The 24,548-nt window shown below is 47.7% G+C and overlaps 1 protein-coding gene across 12 annotated transcripts in view; it reads left to right on the plus strand.

Moving 5' to 3' along the window:
- ATP8A2 (ATPase phospholipid transporting 8A2) overlaps positions 1–24,548 on the plus strand; it is a 641,066-nt gene that overhangs the window by 539,520 nt on the left and 76,998 nt on the right. For all 12 annotated transcript variants that reach the window (XM_045459237.1, XM_045459162.1, XM_045459073.1 and 9 more), the window contains 2 exons: positions 13,707–13,795; positions 19,617–19,721. In XM_045459237.1, the coding sequence (XP_045315193.1) occupies positions 13,707–13,795; positions 19,617–19,721 (194 nt within the window). The remainder of the gene's footprint in view (positions 1–13,706; positions 13,796–19,616; positions 19,722–24,548) is intronic.

Consider the following 24,548-nt stretch of genomic DNA (forward strand, 5'->3'; position numbering starts at 1 on the left):
CTTGCCCTTCTCTGCAACTGTGGCTCCCTCCTCGACCACAGTGACCACAGTCTGTTTCTCTCCCAAGCCATGTCTCTATACTTCCTGCCTTCTTCGATGTGGCATCTTCTCTATCTTTAGTTGTTTGTTATGCCACTCTTCAGATGGATTTCTGGGGTATTTAGGATGGTTTCATAGTTACCTAGTTGTGTTTCTACAGGATGAGATGGGCCTAGGGTCCTCCTGCTCTGCTGCCGTCTTCCCCTTGTCCTCTTTTCTTGGCTTTAATATGAAATCATCTATTTTTCAAATCTTTGGGTAAGGTTGAAGATCGAGAAAGATGTGTCTTGTTAATCCCATGGATTTGACTCTGATTGGGACTATGCAAACCTTCCAGGTCATGTTAGCATTTTAAAAAGTATTCTAAATGCACAAAGTAGTGATCAGTGGGGACTTTTCAGGGAGATAAAATGTCTCATATTTAGGATATGTGTATGAGTGTATATATTCTATTAGTTATGCAGTTCCCATTGTCTACCTCTGCATTAATTTCAGTAAAAGTTGGGGAGACAATCCTTCCTAGGGTCAGTCCTGTCAGGCTACATGAGTGGCTGCTGGCCTTATGTACCCGTCAGGCCATGTCCTGGGTAGAAGTTTTTATCGTCACTTGAAACAACGATTCAATGTCTTTTAGTTTGTGGTTCCTGCCACCGAGGAACCTACGGGAAAACCTGAAGCCGACCGGATCTCCCATCTCTGAATTCCTTTAAATCTATGCTAAGGATCAGGATGGTTGTGGGCTCCTTATTCTACAGTTTAATTCTGCATTACTGGGGAGATCTCACTCACTCCTCAGCCCTGTGGAAGCAGCTTAGGCTCTGTGACAGTCCGATGAGGTCACGTGGCAGGGGCGGGGGCCTCGTGGTGGGATTAGTGCCTTGTAAGAGGAGACATCAGAGAACTTGCTCCTTCTCTTTCCCCCCCTCCCTCCTTGCACACGCACGCGCGCACACACACACACACACGCAGGTCATGTGAGCACAGTGAGAAATCAGCCTTCTGCGAGCCACAAGAGAGCTTTCACAAGAAAGCAGGCTGGCAGGCGCCCTGCTCCCAGATGTCCAGCCTCCAGAACTATGAGGACGACTGTCTGTGGTCTACGCCCACAGTCCCTGGCATGCTGTTACGGCAGCTCGGGCTGCCAGTGCTCCGTCAATCCCACCTCCCACGGAAGCCCTTACAGCCCCTCAGCTTTTCAAGAAGCACCTGCCGATCGTTCTCGTTGGTCCTTCAGATGTCCTTCCTCGGCAGTGCCTCTTGGTTCAAGACCTTGATTTCGCCCGCCTCTCTGGGAGGAGGAGGGAACCAGCTCCTATTCCACCTTAGGAAGCGCAGGCGACCCACAGGCTCGGTCACAAGGGTGTATATTCTGGCACCACAGAGACCAGTGCATCTGTATGAAGTGGAAGCAGCCCCTGTCTGTTCCAGAGCCCTGGGCTCTGCGGGGACCATCTCTGTGTCTCTGGATCTTGCAGATTTGAGGGCCAGCTGATAGTCGTCATGGTGAGGGGCGCTCATCTCTCTTCGGGGGGCTCGTCACTCAGGCGGCAAATCGAAGAGGTGGGCCATCTTTATTGATACCTGTCATAAATACTGTGCTCTAATATCGAGCCTAATGTTCTAAATTACTGCGGTTGTTGCCACTGTGAGACATCTAATTTTTCTCCTCAGGGAAACGGATAACTTTCTGTGACAGCACAGGTGACTCTTTTGGCTTTCCGTGAAATCACGCGAGAATCACAATCTAGAAGCAGCGAGTGTTGAAATTGTCTATAAACACCCGGAAGAAACACTGTACCACAGACACCCACAGAATAATTTCTGGAAGGCTGCAGGCTCACCTCTAGGGGAGGAGAGTCAGAACTGGTACCGTGGCGTCCCTGCAGCCCTCCCCGTCAGCCCCTGCAGGATCGAGCCCCATGTCCGGCTCTGCACTGTTAGCGCTTGGATTCTCTCTCTCCGGCTCTCTCTGCCCCTCCCCCACTCACGTGTGCATGCCGTCTTGCTCTCTCTCTCTCACTCGCTCTCTCAAAATAAACAAGTAAATATTTAAAAAATTGTACAGCACCAGTTTTAAACCTGTCCCTGTTCTCACCTTGAACGTGAGTCCCACATTTCATAGCAGTGATAGCTGATTTCCTTGCCTTAATTTCCTGCACCAGGCCCTGTGCAGAATGGTAAGAATTGTTTTCTCCTCCGGAAAAAATCGTTTTAGGAAATTCGTGGTCTCTAAAATGGGGTGCTGAAGAGCAAAATGGGAAAGCAAAAGGACCAGTACCCGAAAAAGGATAAATTAATAATCCAAGTAAGCAAATCACAGCATCAATACTCCACCTCTTCACAGCCTGTTCGGGAAAAATCGGGAACTGCCGTCTCGTCACTGGCTGGGGAATAAATGAGAGTTGAAATGTCGCCACAGATTTGTAAAGAATCGTCCCGTTCCACGCGCCCTGAAATAAGAGTTCCCTCCCTTGGGTAGGGGTGGGGCGGGGTGAGGGGAGTCTGTGTTTCCTTCAGAGTTTTCTTTCTGGAGCTTTTGGCTTTGTCAGCGCTGCCCTGCCAGTTAGTGGGGAAAGGCTCCCCGCTCCTGTGGCTTCTGTCATAAGTAGCTCACGTGATGATGATGGTGTTTGTGAGAGCAGACCCCACACGCAAGGTGTCAGGACCACAGTGAGCCACTAGAACGGCTACCATGAAAGATACGGACAAGACCAAGCGTGGTGAGGATGTGGGACAGCAGAGGTGCTCAGACATTCACTGTACTCATGCAACTGCTTTGGTGAACTCTTGGGACGTCTCTTATAAAGTTCATCATGCACAAGCACATCCCGTTTTATTGTGCTTCACGGATACTGCATTCTTTACACATCGAAGGTTGGTGGCAACCCCGCCTTGAGCAAGTCCGTTGGTGCCATTTTTCCAGCATTTGTTCACTTTGTGTCTCTGTGTCACGTTTTTGTAATTCTCACAAGATTTCAAACTTTGTCATCATTGTTATTTTTTAATTTATCAAAATGTTAATAATTTATAATAATAATTTATAATATATAATATAATAATTTATAATAATTTATAATTATAATAATTTATAACATATAATAAATTATATTATATAAATATAAATATATAAATACATATTAATAATTAATAATTATTGTTAAACAATATTTATTTTTGAGAGAGAGAGAGTGTGAGTGGGGGACAGTCAGAGAGGGAGACAGAATCTGAAGCTGTCAGCACAGAGCCTGTATGCGGGGCTTGAACTCACCAACAGTGAGATCAGACCTGAGCTGAAGTCGCATGCTTAACCAACTGAGCCACCCAGGGGCCCCTCAAACTTTGTCATCATTATTATATTTGTTATGGGGACCTGGGATCAGTGATCTTTGACGTTACTCTTGTAACAAGAGTTTGGGGGCGCCGCAAACCACACGCATGTAAGACAATGAACTCAATGCACAAATGTGTATGTTCTGACTGCTCCACCACCAGCCAGACATTCCCGGTCTCTCCTCCTCTCCTTGGGCCTCCCTGTTCCGTGAGACACAACAGTATTGACATTAGGCCAATGAATAACCCTATAGTGACCTCTGTGTGTTCAAGTGTAAGGAAGAATCTCACGTCTCTCGCTTCGAATCAAAACCTAGAAATGATCAAGCTTAGTGAGGAAGGTTTGCCCAAAGCTGAGCCAGACCCAAAGGTAGCCCTTTTCCACCAGACAGCCAAGCTGTGAATGCAGAGAAAACGTTCTGGAAGGAAGTTGAAAGGGCTTCTCCGGTGAACACACAAATGGTGAGCAAGGGAAACAGCCTTATTGCAGATCCAGAGTCACCTGGAGTGGCCTGGACAGAAGGTTACATCAGCCACATCATTGCCTCCAAGCAAAGCCTAATCCGGAGCAAGCCCCTAGTTCTCTTCAGTTTTATGAAGGCCGAGAGAGGTGAGGAGGCCAGCAGGAGCAGAGTTTGAAGCTAGGAGAGGTGGGTTCGTGAAGCTTACAGAAGGAAGCCTCCAGAACATAAATGATGCAGGGTGAAGTAGCAGGTGCCGATGAGAAGCGGCAGCAAGTTTCCAGAAGGTCTGGCCAAGGTAGTTAATGAAGGTGGCTGCACCAAACAGCAGATTTTCAACGCAGACAAAACAGACTTCTATTGGAAGAAGATGCCACTGAGGACTTTCACAGCTAGAGAGAGGCCACTGCCTGGCTTCTAAGCTCCAAAGAACAGGCTGACTCTCTCGTTAGAAGCTAATGCAGCTGGTGACTTGAACTGGAAGCCAGCTTCGCTGAAGTTCATGTCCATGAAGTGCTCACGGACCGTTCTGAAAATCCTAGGTCCCGTTAGAATTATGCCCAGTCCACTGTGCTTTACAAGTGGATCATCGAAGCCTGGATGACAGTATGTCTGTTTACAGCACGTCATGTTTACAACATGGTTTCCTGAATATTTTAAGCCCGCGGTTGAGATCTGCTGCTCAGGAAGAAAGATTCCTTTGGAAATATTGCTGCTCGTTGCCAGTGCACGTGGCCACCCAAGAGCTCTGATGGAGACGCCCAAGGAGACTAACGTTTCCACGCCTGCTGCCACGGCGTGGATTCTGCCGCTCACAGATCGACGAGTCATTTCCACTTTCACGTCTTACTATTGAAGAAATGCGGGGGCGCCTGGGTGGCGCAGTCGGTTAAGCGTCCGACTTCAGCCAGGTCACGATCTCGCGGTCCGTGAGTTCGAGCCCCGCGTCAGGCTCTGGGCTGATGGCTCAGAGCCTGGAGCCTGTTTCCGGTTCTGTGTCTCCCTCTCTCTCTGCCCCTCCCCCATTCATGCTCTGTCTCTCTCTGTCCCAAAAAAAATAAACGTTGGAAAAAAAAAAAAAAAAGAAATGCGTTTTGAAAGGCTGTCGATGTCATAAAAAGTGATTCCTCTGATGGATCTGGGCAGAGCAAATTGAAAACCTCCTGGAAAGGATTCGGCATTCTAGATGTCATCAAGAACATTCGTGATTCGTGGGAAGAGGTCAAATTATCCACATTTGCAGGCGTTTGGCCGAAGTGGGTTCCCACCCTTGGGGATGACTCTGGGGGCTCGGGGCGTCGGTGGAGGCAGTCACGGCGGATGTGGTGGAAACAGCGAGAGAACCAGGACTAGACGAAGTGGGGCCTGAAGGTGGACGGCGTTGCTGCGATCTCGTGATAGGACGCAAAGGGGTGGGGACTGCTTCTCACCGCTGAGCAGAGAACGTGGTTTCTCCAGATGGACTCTGCTCCTGCTGAAGATGCTGTGAAGCTTGTTGAAATGACAACGAAGGATTTAGAATGTTACATACACTTGATACTTAAAGCGGCGGCAGGATTTGAAAGGACTGACTCCAGTTTTGAAAGAAGTTCCACTGTGAGTGAAATGCTATCAAACAGCATCTCATGTGACAGGGAAACCATTCACGAAAGGAAGAGTCCCTTGCTGCAGCAAACTTGAGTGTTTCTTCTAAGAAATTGCCACAACCACGCCAGCCTTCGGCACCCGCCAGCCTTCGGCACCCGTCACCCTGATCAGTCAGCAGCCACCGACATCGAGGCAGGACCCTCCCCCAGCAAAAAGGATTATGATTTGCTGAAAGCTCAGATGATGGTTAGCTTTTCTCAGCAGTACAGTATTTTTAAATTAAGGTATGTGCATTGTTTCTTAAGACCTAATTCCATTGCCCAATTAACAGACTATAATATAGCATAGACATAACTTTTATATGCAGTGGGAAACAAAAAAACTCATTTGACTTGTTTCATTGCAATATTTGCTCTATTGTCGCAGTCTGGAACTGAACCCCCAACATCTCTGTGGTATACCTGTGCACGACAGAGCAACCCCACTCTCAGGCGTTGACCCCAAAGAAACAGAAACATACGTACACAAAAACGACTCTGTACACATGCGTACAGCAGCCTTATTATTGATAATAGGCCCAAACTAGAAAGAACCCCAAGGTCCATTCACAGGAGACTGGTTAAGCAAATTGTGATATATTCACACAACAGAATACCGCTCAAACATTTTAAAAAGAATAGGTTATAGCTACCCGCAGGAACACGCATGAATCTCAAAGGCATCATGTTGGGCGAAAGAATGTCTTCCCACTTGGCGTGAAGTCCTAAAACAGGCAAAACGTAGCTATTAGTGACAAATCAGGGCAGGGGAGGGATCAGGCAGGTGTAGTTATACAGATGTACACAATCGTCAGAACTCTTTGAACTAAAAACTTAAGATTTGTGCATTTGACTGTATTTAAATTCTAATACCCCACCCCCTTCCCTGGAAAGCATTCCTTTATCCTCCTGGAGGGGGAATACAGTTGTTTTTTTTTTTTTTATATTTATTTTTGAGAGAGACAGACTCAGTGTGAACGGGAGAGGGTCAGAGAGAGGGGGAGACACAGAATCCGAAGCAGGCTCCAAGCTCTGAGCCGTCAGCACAGAGCCCGACGCGGGGCCTGAACTCACGAATGGTGAGATCATACCTGAGCCGAAGTCGAACGCTCAACCGACTGAGCCACCCAGATGCCCCACATTAATCATCCACCACTACCTTTTGAGGGTTTCAAAATAATAGTGTCCATTGATAGAGCTACCTTATGCTTTAGTGACAAAAAAAAAAATTAATAAAGCCCACTGTCAAAAAGAGAGTGTTTGTTACATGTTTGGTTCTTAATGACCCCACGTTTGTAGGAATGCTATTTTTAGGTGGTTGCTTCTTCTCGCCCATCTTCAGGGATCACAGCGAGGCTGAGGTCGCAGCTTCTTGTGCCGGGGTTATGGCTTCAAGTCCCCTTTTGTGCAGGGAGGTCTGGACGTGCCACGGGGCCGGCACTTAAACGTCCAGACCAGGCATGTGGGGTGGTTTCTGAGTTAGCACAGGTATGTAGGCGCTTCTGGCATCGCTTGGCTGTTTTTCCAAAACTGCATTTGCATTCCGAGTGCGTGGGAGGAGAGTCGTCTGAGGACGTTCTGTGGGAGACAACTGAGATGTTACTTTTCAGTAAATCTAAGCGTGACATTGGCACCAACGTTAATGCCGTAGGTGTTCTGTGGAGGAGAGCCGTGGGCACACGTGACTATGGGAAGGGAACTCGATTTCAGCCTGAAATTGCGCCCTCCTTCCTGCAGCAAGTGGACGTGGTCTCAGCTCAGTCCTTTATCGAGCCACACACGGGATAGTCTTTCCTGCACCTGTCTGTCGTTCCGCCTGCCCCAGAGTTCCCTGGGGGGGATGGATTTGTGCCGCGCACCTGCCTCTCAGCCTCGGCGTGGGGGGGGGTGCACAGCTCCTAAACAAACGCGTCGACTGTCGCGCAGTCACCCAGAGCAAATAGTGCGAGAACGTACATCGCCACCCTTCCCAAAACGACTCGTGCGCATCCGCGGCAAACAAGGTTTTTGGAAAGCCAGAGCTCACCGACAAAACTAGGGCTCCCTTGGCCTTTGAATGGAAACACAAATTTAGAAAGGTGAGGGGTAAACAAGACTTAAGGCGTAGAAACCACAAGTACAAGTGTCCCTACCAGGCTGATGGTCCTTAGACATTTGGCTTAATTTTGTTACTGTGGCCGGAGGGGGCGGGCGGGCGGTGGGGGGCGCAGGGATTGGGGGGGGCGGCTCTTTGGTTCTGTTTTTGTGACACTGCAAGTCCTCCAGATTTTCTTTGACTTACAGTTTGAATTTGGTGCCCTGTGTTTCTGGTGTTAAATGGGAGTCAGACTTGGGGCTTGAGTGTTATTGCCAAGTCTGTGCTGGGGGATGTTCGTTCTCTCCTGCCCCGGGACGGGTGGGTGCGGGAGAAGGAAGCCCCTCATTGCTCACGTTTAGGGGAGGCAGGAGGCAGTGGGGCTTGGGGACAACCAACGGCTTTGGATGTGGCAGCAGATCCTGGTGGGAAGTTGCAGAATTAAATTTCCTTCTGTGCGACGGGAACTGTGAGGGGTCACATGGGACGTCCTGCACAGAGAGATGCACAAAGAAGTCCTATTTCCTTCTCTGGGCAGGTGAGCAGTTGGCTTCCGCTGTCAGCACCTTGGTTCCCATGCACCCCGCACTGGGAGCGCGAAGTACCTTACCTGGCTCTGGTTACTTCTGCTTCCCTTTTGAAACTTCTCGTCTATTGGTCTCTTGTGTGCCTCTGTCGGTTGAGCGTTCAACTCTGGATATCATCTAGGGTCATGATCTGATGGTGGTGAAATCAATCCCTGCATCAGGCTCTGCAATGACAGCATGGAGCCTGCTTGGGATTCTCTCTCTCCCTCTCTATCCGCCCCTCCCCTGCTCATGTTTGCGCACACATGTGCGCTCTCTCAAATAAATAAAACTTAAAAAAAAAAAAAACAACGACAAACTCCTGGTCTATCACCACGTTCCTGGATGGCTGGACCTGAGCTTACGGCTGTGTGTGTGAGATTAGTAGCACTGTAGCAAACAAACGCACTAATCCCTGATCGCTCCTATTGTGGGTGCCCCTGGTTCATACTTCTAATCTAACTCAGTGCTGTGCTGGGTGGTTCATTACAGTCAGACAAACCTCCAGTCCTGTCTGGGCTCTCACCTTTTTGTGCCCTAATGTATCAACTCATTCTACCCACCTGAGCCTCAGTTTACTGCAGTGGGTTCCTGTGCATTTGGCACCTGAGTGGCTCATGTCTGTGCTAGTAAAGATGTGCTAACTGGGAAGAGGGGGTCCTTTCTTCCCAACAGACTGTTAGCACATCAAAAGGATATTTTTAAAACCTCACTCAATAGTACTTAAGGAGAGGGGAGGGGAAAGAGTAATTAAGTGCCATTTGTCACCCAGCCTAGCTCAATAAACATTTTTTGTGTGTGTGTCATGCTAAACAGAACAAGAAAATGTAATTAAGTTTAAATAACTAAAGCTGTGGCCTTAGGGAAGCTTTCAGGACGTTGGACCTCAGTCATTCCGTGAAAATCTGTAGAAACCTTTCTGGAACCACACTTTTAAGTTATATACACGAAATCTTCCTGGCTCCAAGTTTTAAACACCAGCAACAGCAACAACAATATTTGCAAATCTCTATATAACTTTTGTTAATTTGGGTGGGGGCTTCATATTTCCAGTAGGGCAGCTCAAAGTTCACGGTCCTTACTTCGCTCAGCAAGTAAAATTCTTACTGAGTTTCGTAATCTATTTTAAATCATTGCTGTCGTTATTTTTAAATGACCGTACCCTTTGGTAAATACACCTAGCAGATGATCCAGGACGTACCCCCAGTAAGTATAGCTCAAACCAGTCCCACCTTCCATGGGCAAGTACCACCCCAGACGGGTACAGCAGAGAGCAATACCCAAGGTGCCAACTCAGCCCTGCGGCCGGGGACTCAGCCAGCCATAGAGGCAAGAGGGTTGTTGATGGGCTCCTTCCCGTGGTTCGCTTGGGAGGTGGAGGGAGGGGTCGGGTTACATCTTTTCTTTCATGTGAGTAATACATATTTTCGGTAGAAAAAAATAGGAAGTAGAGATAGCCAGAGAGATATGCAAACAACAGTCACCGTTCTTCTGTATCCCAGATGCATTATTCACGAACACGTCAGCAGCACAGATGAAAGGGGGTGGTAGTCTCGAGCCCAGCAAGGCCGGGACCACTCCACCCCTTTTGAAGTCCCAAAATGTGTGCGTGAAAGGCGAGCAAATCCTAAAACAGGACCTACAACAATCGGAGTGTATATTGATGTATATAGACACGTGTTGAAGGCTTCACATTCAAAGACACGGGAACTTGTAGCAGACTTCATCAGGACATGGCATCCCAAGTTCAATTTCGAGATTTGGCTCAGTTGTGCTGCTTTTCCCACACTCCCATTGCCATGGTGGGTCCATTGGAAGAGGTGTCAGAACCGGAGTTTGCATTAGCCTTGTAACATTCCTCTGTGCCAACAAATCAAATTCTCCGTCACTCTTTTTTTTTTTTTTTTAATTTTTTTTTTTTTCAACGTTTATTTATTTTTGGGACAGAGAGAGACAGAGCATGAACGGGGGAGGGGCAGAGAGAGAGGGAGACACAGAATCGAAAACAGGCTCCAGGCTCTGAGCCATCAGCCCAGAGCCCGATGCGGGGCTCGAACTCCCGGACCGCGAGATCGTGACCTGGCTGAAGTCGGATGCTTAACCGACTGCGCCACCCAGGCGCCCCCTCCGTCACTCTTAATTGCCACCCACGAGCCCATTGTCTGTAGGTACCACAATATAATTAAGTCCTGTTCTCGGACGTTTCTTTCTTCCTGTCTTTGGTAGCACAGCACGGTGTGAACATTCTTGCACTTACTTCTTCGGACACTTTATTACTTATTTCCTGAGGATGAAGTGGAAGAGACGTGATTGATGGGGCGCAACACGCTCCCATAGTTTTAAGTCAGAAAACAGGCACTTTTTTAGAAAAATCAAAGCAAGTCCTCCAGGCCCTGGGTGGAGTTCAGCTTTACCCCAGACCTCACTGCGTCTCAGACTCATCGTCAGAAGCTCCGAGTCCCTCGGAGAGCCACGCGACAGAGTTCGGAGGCAAGACCCGAGCGGTTAGGAATGGGCTTTGCCGTGGCTGCTCGGGACAAGGGCCGCGGTGGGTGTGGCGGGCCCACCAGAACAGAGGACGGAAACTAGAGAGCGCGTTGAAACTAGCATGCCACGTGGGGCCAAACCCCGCCCTCTGCACTTGAAGAGAGCTGCCCTGAGCACCCCCTGATTCTCAGCCCTGCCGCGTCCCTGCAAGTGTCCCCCAGCTTACGTGTGCCTCGACCCCACTGCCCGCCCGCCCTCGGAAAGCCTCCGGCCACTTGGTAATGAGGTGTGGCAAAACCTCTCTCTTCCCATGGAACCAAATGGTGAGGACTCCAGAAAAGCAAAGGAACGAACGTGAAGGGTTCTGTCACCCCTGTCCCTTTTCGAAGTGGCCCATCCTTCCAGGCCAACTTGCCGGTTGCAAGCCAGCTCCAAGCTCCCAGCCCGGCTCACTGGAAACCCCAATCTAAGGACTCCCTACTCCCCAGCCCCCACATTTGCTTAGAGCAAACTTGTCCGCACCCCCCTCCCCGGCTTTTGCCCTACATTCTCTTTTCACCTCCTCCCCTGACATTTAACTTGGCCCCACAGCTCTATTCCTTAAAACCCTCTGCCCCAAACTGTCTGTGACGCAGCATGCCAGGAACAAGCAAAGCTCATCAAAGGCTGCTGTCCTCGCTGCCTGTCCCTGTCACTCATCGTTCCCCTTGGAACTGCTCTCCCTCTACCCTTCCCTAGCTGCCGAAACCCTGCCTATCTTTCTAGACACATCTCACGTTCTGTGTTCTTTAAGGAGCCCGACCAGCCTTCTAGCCTTCTGAAACCCCCTAGAATGTGATCACAATACATGTCATATTCCGCTGTGTCGTGTACGGACGGTCCCTGACTTAGGATGGTTCCGTTTAGGATTTTCCAACTTGATGATGGCGTGAGAGCGAGACGCATTCAGTAGAAGCCGTATTTGGAGCTTTGAATCTGGATCTTTTCCTAGGCCAGCGGCATGTGGTACGATTGTCTCTCGTGACGCCGGCCAGTGGCCACTCCCCAGGCAGCCGACACAGCCCCGAGGGTGAATAGCCGACACGCTCACAACCATTCGCCACCCAGACAACTACCTGTCACTTTTAGCACGGTATTCAGTACGTCGCAGGAGATAGCCAGCACGTGATTGTATTTTTAGTCTCGTTTTTTGTTTCTTTTTTTTTATCAAAGCATAGTTGGCACACCATGTTATGTTGGCTTCCGGTGCTCAGCGTAGCGATGCAACAAATCTCTTTGTAGTGTGACTGCCGCGTGTCACCAGACAACGCTTCCCGTCCCACTGACCGTCTTCCCTAGGCTGTGCCTTTCATCCCCGTGATGGAAGCCTCTATCTGTCACCCCCTTCGTCTGTTTTACCCTCCCTCCCTGCATTCCCCCTCCCCTCCGGCAACCACCAATTTGTTCTCTGTACTTATGGGTCTTTTTCTGCGTTTTTGTTTGTTAATAAGTTTGTTTTTTAGATTCCACATAGAAGGGAAAATATGGCTTTTGTCTTTCTCTGTCTGGCTCCTTTCACTCAGCATTATACCCTCTGGTACGTCCATCCATGTGGTCCCACATAGCAAGATCTCGTTCGTGTTCATGGTTGAGTAATATTCCGTGTGTGTGAGTGAGTAATATTCCGTTGTGTGTCCGTACACACACACACACACCCCCCCCCCCCCACATCTTCTGGATCCATTCATCTGTGGATGGACGTTTATGTTGCTTCCATATCTTGACTGTGGATTGTAAATAATGCTACAGTAAACATAAGGGCACATATATCTTTCGAATTAGTGTTTTTGTTTTCTTTGGCTAAATACCCAGTAGTGGAATTTTGGGATCCTATGGTTATTTCTATTTGTAATTTTTAAAAAAAAATTTTTTTTAATGTTTATTCATTTTTGAGACAGAGAGAGACAGAGCATGAACGGGGGAGGGGCAGAGAGAGAGGGAGACACAGAACCAGAAGCAGGCTCCAGGCTCTGAGCCATCGGCCCAGAGCCCGACGCGGGGCTCGAACTCACGGACCATGAGATCATGACCTGAGCTGAAGTCGGAGGCTTAACCGACTGAGCCACCCAGGCGCTCCTCTATTTGTAATTTTTTGAGGAACCTCCATACAGTTTTCCACATTAATGCTTTATTATAAAATAGGCTTGGGGCACCTGGGTGGCTCAGTTGGTTGGGCTCCCAAGTCTTGATTTAGGCTCAGATCATGATCTTATGATTTGTGAGTTCTAGCCCCACATCGGGCTCTGCACAGACAGCATGGAGCCTGCCTAGAATTCTGTCTCCCTCTCCCTCTCTGCCCCTCCCCAGCGTGCTTCTATATATCTCTCAAAACAAAAATAAACTTAAAAATATAAAATAGGGTTTTGATGATTTTGCCCAACTGGCTATGGTGTTCAGTAAGTTAGGTGTATTAACTGCATTTTTGACTTATGATATTTTCAACTTATGATGGGTTTATCAGCATATGACCCTGTTGAAAATCAGGGAAAATCTATAGATTATACCACGTGTGTGTGTGTGCGTGTGTGTGTGTGTGTGTGTGTGTGTGTGTGTGTGTGTGTACTTAATGATTTTAAGTTCCTGGGAGGCAAGGACTATAACCATTCATTTTCCTCTTCTGGGTGTTCAGAATCACTATACCTTGCACCAGGGTACTGGTTCTACGAACGAATGAGCAGCGAAGGAACATGGGCTGATGTATCAGGGAAGTGGATGCAATGAGCCTCCTAGAGAAAAGTTGATTTGATAGGAAGCTGGCTCCAACCTTTCCATATAGGAGGGATTTGGGGACAGCGTTCTGATCAGAAAGAGGCTTAAAAAAGCACTTTTTAAAGAGGGAGACAGCAACGCTTGTAAAAATGAAAGGAGACGAGAGCTGATGGAGATCAACAGAGAGGCACTTGCCGCGTCAGGTGTCCTTGACATTCTGCCGAGGTGCACATTTTCGCTGTGATTGAATGTCTGTTGTGTGTGTGTGTGTGTGTGTGTGTGTGTGTGTGTGTTATGGGATGTTTTCCATTGATTAAATCACGTAGGTTTTTTGAAAGAACAAACCTAACGCACGTGTCACTTCTGTGTCTTGCAGGCAACCATGGTCCTGAGCTCTGCACACTTCTGGTTGGGATTATTTCTGGTTCCCACGGCGTGTTTGATCGAAGATGTGGCGTGGCGAGCGTAAGTGAAAAGTGAAGTGGCCGCCCCAAGTCTTGCTCAGCTGCCCTTGCAATCACCTTTCGTGAACCCTGCGGTAGGGTCCTGCGTGCTGTGGGACTTCTCAAGAATCAGGTCTCCTGCCTGGCCAAAAACTGTATGTGGAGGTCATTCCAAATTAGAAAATACTTGGGAGGAAGGAGTCTTCATTTTCCCAGTAACTCACAGTAGGAATCCTTCAGATATAATTTATTTCGAGTGTCCGTGTACAGATCTACGTGAACATTAATCACAAAGATGAAATTATAATGTGGGTCAGACAGGAAACAATTCATGCTCAACTTTTGCTTATGTTTCAAAATAATATTGTTTCTGAAATGTCTTGTGTACAAGGTAAGTGAAGCAACTACGTTCCAAGAGAAGGTAAATTTTAATTTTATCCATGAGAAAGAGACGGAATACTCCAAATGAGGGAACACTGAGTTTTGTTTGGGGCAGGCCTGATTCCTCCTACGAACAGTTGCCGACTTCCCTGAAAATTGAGCCTCCTGGATTGGTTTTACTTTAGGCAAAGCATAATTATTTTGGGGCCCTGAGGTAGAGAACTGAGACTTTAATCCAAACCTTCCAGGAAAAGACATCAGATTTCATTTTTATCTCCCCCTTCCTCCCACACTCAATGAGAATTGTTCTTGCCTGACAGTTAAGGATGTCTTTTGAAAAAGTCTTCATTTTGGCATTATCTTGACATCCGATGATGCCTAACGTGGGGAGAGAGAGAGAGAGAGAGAGAGAGAGAGAGAGAGAGAGAGAGAGAATTGTGTAGCACATATTCTGCGTGGGTTTTTTTTTTCCTCTTCACTAAGTTTTGCAACTGTTGGTAAAAACTAAATAATTCTAATTTATTAAATGGCTTGATTTACCACTACTTTCCTTTTATCTACTAAACCCGTGTTTTGTAAATAACTGAACTAGAATCTTTGGAAATGAAATTATAGCCAGGAAAGATGTTTTCTTAATCGAATAAATGCACTGAGAGAAAATGTTCTATTATTTGTTCTTATAGCACAAAGCCCAATTGTGGCATACCATTTTACCTTGCTAAATTGCTTCAATTTCACATGACAGTTGGGTTAGTTTTAGGTAAATACAACATGACGTTGGTTACATTAGATCACTTTACAATTTATACTGATTGAGAATAGTGATGCAATTATAAATTAATCTCAGCCTATTTTAATTCAACTATCTAGATTAATGCCATGAAAAAAAATGTTATTGAGACCGTATTTGCCAAGTGAGACTTTCGCAAAAGTATCTTTCTACCATTTCGAAGAGTGTTGGCCGATGACGGTGTTCTCTACCTCCTCGTCTTTTCCAATCCATTCTGAGGAAAAGTTACCGGTCACCAAGGAAGCAAATTATTCCTTCAAGCAGGACTTGTTTTTGGTTTCCCCTGGCACTGTAAAATTAGTGCCATTTACATTTTAGCAAGAATAAATCAAAGGACACTGCCTCCAGCTCCACCGGATAGAAAGAGCAAAAGTCACTTCGTTTCCAAGAAGCTTGCCAGCCGGGTAGGAGCAGGGACCGTGCTCTGTGGTGAGGATGCTGGTGGGGGGCCAGCAGAGGCAGACAGACCCCAGGCATTGTCCCACCTGCTACCTCCTGCCCGGTAGGGGCCCAGAAAACAGCCCTTCCCAGGAGCCGACGGCGCCTCAGCTCTGGGCTGAGCCGGAAGGGCCGCTTCCAAAGTGCAGGGACACTTACAGAAATGTACTTTTGTCCCTTTCTGTTTGGAGAAACCAGGGAGGGTGTGTACCTTGGCTCTCACCTGCAGCATTTGCCCGAAGAATGTGCTCAATTTGTAGTACACATTTCACGTCTAAATGAGCTTTAACTCCCGGGACGTGTTCCGGTTTTCCTTCCTGCACACTGAGCAAACACACGAACCCTGCGTGTCCACAACCTCCCTTCACTGGGTTCCGGGTGTCAACTGTTTATTGAGACACGACGTGCTGTGGCTGTCCTTGGGCTTCACAGGAAGAGCCTGTGGGGCCATGTCAGAGTCTCTCACGGGATGACTCTCTCATCTTGCCTTGGCCCAATCTTACTGGACTTTTTGTTTTGTCTTGAATGTTGGAGGTTGACTCTCTTTTGAAAGAGCTTTTAAATCCCAGCAGGAGGCAGGCCCACCTTTTTGCATGTATTTCTGTGAGTGTTTGGGGAAGTGAGCTGTCGCCATTTTCCCCCCTTAGCCCGCCCAGTCCCCCTCTCCCATTTCAGGACCTAGACTGTTTCAGAGTCAGGAAAAAAAAAAAAGAAAGAAAGAAAGAAAACCAGCATGAGGTAATTCAGTCATTTTTTCCATGAAGTCTGTCAGCTTTCTGGTCGAAGATCCGTGAGACTATCTTAAGTCAGATTTGGATGCCATAAAGTACCTACTCTGTTATCCTATTAACCATACTTTTCATAAGGGACCGAACTAACACATCTTTTACTAAAATAATTGACTGATTATATGTGATACCTGGCTAATGAGTATTTTTATTAGAAGCATGAAGTTTAAATTGCCCAGAACTATTTTAATACACTTTAGCTTACACACTTCCAAAATGTTTACCCATGACCACATTCTTAGGTAAGCTGCCATTTACTCATTCTCATTTAGGAGAAATTCGTTAGTTGCTTTGTAGAAATAATATAAAGCTCAAGGCCACTGGGCACAGGAACCCGTCTCCTTTTATCTAACTGTATCTCTTATACTTTACCAGTCAGCACACAATACGTTCAGCAATTCCAGAATGACTTCATTTCCTTATTATAATCCCAGATAGGCAGTTAAATGGAAATAAAAAGTAATAAGAAATGTCTGTATACAAATGAGTCTTGATTTAAAAAAAAAAAAAAAAAACAACTAAACTAAGTTTTTGTGAACCAAATTGTATTTACATTTTCATCCACGTTTAGTGGCATCGAACATCTCCTTGACTTGCTGCTGTTCCGTGCAGAGGAGGGAGTCAAGGAACAAAGTTTCAGAAACAGAAAGATGAAAAGGTCAAGATGCTACGTTGATCTAGTTGTGTTAAAAACCCCCGAATACGTGGAGATACCCAGAGCTGTATCTGGAGGCTCCCAGCCGACTCTCACACTCTGACAGTGGCTGAGCAACCCACGCTACCCCTCGTGGGATCATCTGGTCTTTTGGTGCGAGGTTGGATGGAGCAGCCCCAGACCACAGCGGGCCAGCCGTTGGGGGACAGTGGGGCTCACTGTGTCACAGCTGTGACTCAGAACAAGCCACACCCCGGTGCCTGGTGGGACCGAACTTGCAGGCCAGTGGCCGATGCTTAAAGGCCGGCTTTTCACATGTGAACTTTGACAGGGGGAGGAGAGCCATTCATCTAACGAAGAATTTATTAACGAGGTAAAGGCCCTTGAAAAAGCAGTTTTGCGTTGCTAACATCACTTCTACCCCAGTGCCACGCACAGAAAGACTCACGGAATCATCCCCAAGCGTTGCCACACGGTGTTCTCAAATAGTGGTCAAGTCCCATGAGCTAGGCTCGTGGAAATACTGAAAACTTGCTGAGTAATTCTTGGACACCAGTGAGTTTCATCCATTAAAAACATGCACAGTGTCTGGGGGCATTAGGATACTCAGATCATTTCACCCTGAAACGATTTTGTGAATGAGCCAAAACTGGCAGCTTCAATGTAGTGGGTCAGATTCGTTTTCCCTTGGCCTGAGGTGTAGATTTCCAGCCCACTGGCCCAGCCTCCCTGTTCCTAGCCTACTTCTTGGTGGCACCCTTGTCCCCCAGCCCAGAAGATAACTCTGAGGGCTGTTACAGAGGTTGATGAGCCCTGATTGCTCTGTGTTGGGAGAAGGAGGGAGAAAGGAGGGGAGGGGTGGATTGAGGACCATCCTGAAACAGAGCACATGTTCATCCCCCAGGACCCGCAGATGTGTTCTCTGTGTATTTGGGGACCTGTATATCTGGGGTGAATCCTAGCGGAGCGGGGCTTGCCCCTCAGTTGTCTCCCTATCATCCTAGCCCCGTGGGCCCATGAGATAAAAGTTCAAGTTGGGGGCCCAGCATATTCAATAATAATGAACAGTGCAAATTTCAACATTCTTTTTTTACTGTCTCCAGCAAAACGCTGAACGTTTTCTCATTTCTTGTTTAAATTAAAATTCCACAGTCTCTGCTTTGAACTGCAGTATGTTATCACTCCTGAGTCCCGGGACTCGGCTTGATGTAATTAAGGTATTATGTGTTAAAACCTGTGTGGCTAAGTTCTCTTGTTTACTTTGGGGAAAAGGAATGACAGGCACATACACAGTGTCTTAGGACTAATACTCCATTATAGATTAACTTGGAGTGTTAGGGGATGACTGGGCGTTATCTTAACAGACTTCTTCCCTTGAAGGTGGAGGGTGAGAGGAAGAATGTCCCGTCTTCAGGATGTTCCCGTTACGCTGTTTTCGCTTCCTTGCAGAGATGCTCCGTTTTTGTTCCTGTTCTGTCCTTGAGTCCTGGCACTTAGCAGGGTCTCCACATCCGTTTACACTGAAACTAATGAAAAGCTTTTTGTAATACAGAAACCTGCCCTATATTGCTAAGCAATGAGCCCTTTTTCTTTTTAGTTGTCCCCCCCCCCCCCCCCCCCCCCCCCCCCCGTTTCATACCTGTGTCTAGTCAAATGGCCTTTTCCTTCAGCGGTATCGTTTCCAACCAGTAGCTCTGTGTTTAGTCTCCATTTCAGGAAGATCCTGAGATCAGCTGCTTGTTTGAATGTTGTAAGGTATTCTTAGTTTAATCAGAAAAAGAGTGCAGGCGGTTCTTCCTGCAGTTCGAGGGGGGTGACCTGACCAGGCTGAGGTTTAAACTGTGCTGCAGAGGCCAGCTTATTTCCGTGACTACACCAGTTGCTTTACTCCATGGAGACCCACATAGATGGGCCCTGAGGGTAAGTCTCTGCAAGAGAACAGTGGAAAAGCTGTGCCTGGATATTTGTACTGACCCTACATTTCAGGTCCAGGGCTTGGCTTGAAGAGCATGAATTCCAGCATTATAAATCCCATTCCCGGGGCGCCTGGGTGGCTCAGTCGGTTAAGCATCTGACTTCAGCTCACAGTCATGATCTCACGGTCCATGAGTTCGAACCCCACGTCGGGCTCTGTGCTGACAGCTCAGAGTCTGGAGCCTGTTTTGGATTCTGTGTGTGCCTCTCTCTGCCCCACCCCACCCCCACCCTCTACCCCCTGACACCTGCCGCTCACACTCTATCTCTCAAAATTAAATAAACATACAAACATACGTACATAAATCCCATTCCTGCTGTGACAGTGGCTCTTTTGACGCTAAAAAGAGAACAAACTACTCACCCAGGGTCTGTGATCCCAGTAGGGGCCAGGGCTAAGGGATCCGCATACATCCACTAGGGTAAGGATTTAAAGCATCTTCTGAGTTCTTAGGTTCTGCAGTGAAACACTTTGGAGATGCACCCATGAATATCCACGGACCCCGGTCCTTGGTCTGAAAGGCTGGGTCCTCAGCCAGATGCTCAGGCTTTCAGCAGCAGGCAGCATTCCTTGGCGGATGTGGGCTAACTTCTGAGGCTCACGGTCCAAGTGTGTTCTGGGGGACTTGGGATGCTTCCCAGTGTATGAAAGTGGAGCCCCGGCCACGCACCGGGACTGTGACTGTTCCATGATGTCCGGAGCTGCAGCCTCGGCGTCCAAGGGCATCCAGATGTGGCCCCAAAAGGGAGCAGCCGGGCTTTAACGCTGTATAAAGTTCCTATCTCATGCGCTTTTTGTCTTTTCCTTCCGACACAGGGCCAAGCATACCTGCAAGAAAACGTTGCTGGAGGAGGTGCAGGAGCTGGAAACGAAGGCCAGAGTGATGGGGAAAGCGATGCTTCGGGACAGCAATGGGAAGAGGTGGGCCAGCGCCGGCCAAGAGCGTGGGGGGCGCCCATTCTCCCAGCCCTGCTCCCTACTCTTCCATCCCACCTTGCTGTTCCTCTCCTCAGTTTTCCATGTGAGCGTGGCATGCTCAGTTTTAGCCGTTTTGGGAATTCTCGAAGAATATAGTCACAGGCAGATTTAAATCGCATTTTCTCAGTGGCCACGTGAGATGCGGCCTGTCCCCAGGTAAAGCTGGGGGTTTTCACGGGGTCTGGGCATGGCCAAAACAGCCCACGTGCAGAAAACAGAAATAGCAGCGATACTCTCCCGAGGTGGAAAAGGTCTGTTTCAGTCTTGTTACCAAAGCTAGGCCTTTTGATGTTAGGCCCAATTATTATACTCAATGATGAGTATCTACCATGAAGGTTTGCATGCCGAATAATGTGTGTTTTTCATGTAAATCTTGTTACGGTTCATGGCAAGTGTACCTGGGGCCTTTCGTTGTGCTTTTACTGAATTGTGATTTTCTACTGGTGTTGAGAAAGTATCATGTGACGTATGGGCGAGTTCACAGGAACAAATGCTATCGTTCCCTCTCCTTATTTCCCGTGGGACATCGGCCTCCTCTTTCCCATACCTAAAAGTCGGGCATGTGAACAGCTTTTGATTAATCCTGTACGTCACAGTGTTATTAGATTGCATTTAGTTAAAGCCCGCATACTACCAAAGGAAGCTGACCTGGACCCAAGAACAACTTAGTATTGCCGTCTTAGACACATGGAATGTCTGGAAAACTCGGAGTACCACTCTCCTATACGTGGGTTTAAGGAAATCTGTAGCTCACTGCCAGGAAAACAGAAATCTGCAAGCTGAAGACGTCTAGAGATTCCTACTGTGTGTCTTAATGTTTCAATCCTGTTTGATCCTACCACCTTCCAAAGCAATGAAGACAAAAGCATTTTCTTTTTTAACCCAGAGTTTGAGAACTATTAGGAATATAACTTCAAATAACTTCAGATACTTCAGGGAAGGGAAGATACTTCAGATACTCACAACTTGAGCGTGTAGTTCAAGTTGTGGGTTTTGTGTTTGTTCGTGACATTTTTTTAACAAGTGAGGCCATTAGCATTCATTATATGGCAGCTGTGCCAGTCGCTGTAAAAAATAATCTGTCAACAAGACAAAAATCACTGTCTTCAATAAGCTGAAAGCCGTGACTGGGTGGGGACAGCGGCCGGGCTTGAAGCAGATCTCTATAGAAGGGTTACACATGGCAGCACATGGCTAAGGCCTGCTCTGTCCGTTAGATACTTTAGGCCCGGTGCTTAGCACCTACTAGATTTTCAAGGGCCTACAAAATTCTTTGAGACCTGAAAAAAAAAAAAAAAGTTCCTAGGCTCTAAAAATAGGGAGCAGCCTTGGCAAATTGAAATTAATAAGGGTTTAAAACTCTACAAAAGGCAGATCAGTCTTAGTAACTGTTAGATGTAATAGGCATGCTGAGTTTTAGCATCTTTGAAAACAACTCACAGGGCCTCCTAGATCCCAAGCATGCTCGCATATACCCAGTGACTGCTGAGAGATCATAGGTAATTCCTGAGTAAAATGAGAATTTCAAAGCAAAATTCTAAAAACTCTTCTGCAGCATTTGACAGGAAAACCTTGCGCCCGGCGTGGCATAAGAATGCGCTGCACCGTGTTTGATCCAACGTGGGGCCGGGGTCTCGTTCTGGTCCGTGAGGTTAAAACAGGCCTGGACATGGGGTCGGTAGCGTGGAGGGCGTTCAGAGGAGGCGACAACCCGGGAGGTCATCTGGCGCGGGAGATGAAGGGCTTCACGTTGGAGATGGGATGGGAAACAGGGCTTGGAGGAGGCGGGCAGATGGAAATACTGAGTGTGTGTTTCCAGCAGGGGGAGCAGCCCCTGCAGAGGCACTGGTAGGGTTGTGTGCCCTTGTGCATCCCACGGAGATCTGGAGCCTGCGTGTGAATTCTGGCTCAGCTGTTTGCTGCTTAGCCGCGTGACCTTGGACAAGATATTTTACATAGTGAGATGGTCTCTTCGTCTGTAACCGAAGACCAATATTTGGGAGAAGGCGGGTTGGGACTTGACGAAACAATACGGACCACACGGCAGGTCGCCTGACCCGTGGCAGGAGCACAGTGGCCCCGCTGCTGGTCTTTAGTTTGGCTGGAGAGCTGTGATGTTGAAGGCGGATGTGGGCTGTGAGCCCATCCCTCCTTACAGTTCATAAAAAGAATGCCATTGTTAAAATTCACGTGTCCTGTTCAAAATGCACTTCTCAAGGTTCAAATGAGTGTCCGAAAGTAATGAGAGTTTAAATGGGGCTTCCCACCTTCTGCACCTTCAAACCTGTTTTCTGATCACTCTGTAAACGTGACGATTGTGTGGCTGGAGTGATTGCGCAAGAACGTGAGTGTGCACCCCCACTCCGTGGCCCCGGTTCCCTTGGGCTCTTGTCGCGGTGTGTTGCCTCACTTTTGTGTTCCTAGCAGAAGATCATTCGGGGATGCCCCGCCTCCCATCATCCTCAGACCACCCCCCACCCCCGCCCCTGACCCACCACCATTTGTTTTTCCTCCCTCCTAATTGCTCCCAGATTTTCTGGGTGGTCCATTTGCAAACTAGATAGTGGCTACGGGCTGTTCTGATTTTGTCCTGCCTGGTCTCACAACTTTTCGTTCATCGCCTTTGTTTGCTCCTTTCACACCTGCCTGGATTCCTGTGCACCTCTGGTGCAGGGAGGCGTGGGGGCGGGCCAGCCCGGGAAGGGGTGGGGGAGGTTTCTTCAGCTCGGCCCTTCCTTGTAAAGACTTAGAGACGCCGTCGTTGAGAGATCCTGAGTACTCTTCTCACATCCCCGTTTCTCATTCCCCGCCCCCCATCTAATATTTCACTTCACTCGTGCATCTGTCTTTGGCTGTTAGTCGGGCGCATCGTAGAAGCTCTGTAAATATTTGTTGACCGCCTGGAAATGTGAAAGCCCTGCGAGTTGATGGTTGGGCAGGGAGAGTGAGCCTGCACTATCCGTGCGGACCTCCCAGTCCCTGTTGTGTGGGCTCATGTGGAACGTGGCCCCAGAGAGATGCTGAGAGAGACATAGGTGGCCACTCGGCCCTTAGTGAGGGGGGCTTTTATCTCATGGCTTAAGAATGAAGCTAACAGAGTCACAGACGGAGAGGCACGTAGGACATTAGCCTATGCATGCGCGGATGACAGCCCCCAGCCCATCCTGCTCGCCAGGTGTCCTCAACACCCCTAACCACGGGAGAGCTCAGAACGCCTTCCCTAGGGCCTCTTCAGGACATCCTGCCAAGTCATAAAAGCCAGGTCCAAGTCGCTGGCAAATATCGTAGCAGTTTTTCTCAGGAATGTAACTCACAAGAAATGGAGCAAAAATGTTTATGCATTAATCTTGAGAAGCCCTCTTGTCCAAATTTGCAAGTATAATTTTGAAACGGTAGCTAGGGATTCTGTGTCCCTCTGTGCTCTTTAGCCATTCAATAAAATACTTTTAACTTACCGTTTGACTGATCCTGTCGAAGCCCCAAACTTCACACTCTTGGTAAACATGAAAATGTCATTAGCATGCCTCCACACTCCTGCATTAGTAAATCTTGACTTCTGAAATGAACCTGTGTCGTTGATGCATAATTAAACCTGTCCTCGTGACTTAGAGAAAACAGGCTGATAAAAAGATGACATCTGAGAATGAGACATCCAGAAAGGGCAGGGCAGTAAGAAAATGCCTACAGTGGTGAGCAGAAGTGTCTTGATTTTGTTTTGTCCTTCCCCGATGAAACATTTTTCTTGACGTATTGTTTGCATACCTCCCAAATACCAGACGCTTGTTAATATTTGCATTGTTAAGAATACCTTTCCCCAAACCATCTTCCCCAGAAATCTTCACCAAGATATAACCAAGATAGAGTCTGTTATGCATTTCAGGACTTTGCTAAAGGGAATAAAAAGGAAAATAAATGAGCTAAAGGGAAGAATTCCTTCTTTCAGTGTTTTGGTAGTATTTTCGCTCTCTTTATTCCTGAAGTGTAACTCACGCAGTTTTTGTTTTTCTCTGGTGGAAGAAAATCTTCCAATGGCCACTTACCATTACAAATAGAATTGTTAAAAATGCCTAAGATGTCACGTACGGGCGACAAACCTTTTTCCCCCTTACCTTGTTTTTCTTTCTTGGTACAAGGTAGGGGGTGTTCTGATGTTTTCGGTATGAGGGCAGTCAAGAAGAAAGGGGAATATATTTGGTGAAAACATCCAGTTTTCCAGTTATTTAATCTGAATAAACAACAAGGAGGCCCTTTTGTTGTAGAACGTCTTTCTCTGCATCGCAGTTGGTAGGAGGGGGTAGGATAAGGCCCGGTGCTGACTTTCTCCAGTTTCAAGGTCAAGGAGTTCTGGTTGCTGCCCTTGGCTTCCCCCAGCAAGTCGGTGGGATTCTCTTTCACTTAAGTGCTTCCCTGAAATATACTTCACTCTGTGCCCTGGTAAAGGTAGCCGGTGACTGGTCTTTGCCCCATGGTGAGCGATCACTGAGTCTCTTATTTGGCTTTATGGCCTCGTGAATGCTGATACATGGGTGCTGTGACCCCGGGGCTGAGCCAGCACACCCAGGGTAATCTAGACAGCCTGTCTGCCTCTTGGGAATTCAGGAGGGAAACGTGATTCACTCCCGTGTGTGGGTGCCACAGCCTGTGCTCACACAGCTTCCGTTTCATCAAGGGCTACCTCTAGGCAGATAGACGGGGCGCTGGGCCAAGCCAGCCATCTGGGAATCCTAATGGAATGTTATCAGTGGAAAAATAGAGGCCGGAGGCTGAAAC

The sequence above is a fragment of the Leopardus geoffroyi genome, chromosome A1 (assembly GCF_018350155.1).
Source record: "Leopardus geoffroyi isolate Oge1 chromosome A1, O.geoffroyi_Oge1_pat1.0, whole genome shotgun sequence".
Classification (NCBI taxonomy): Eukaryota; Metazoa; Chordata; class Mammalia; order Carnivora; family Felidae; genus Leopardus; species Leopardus geoffroyi.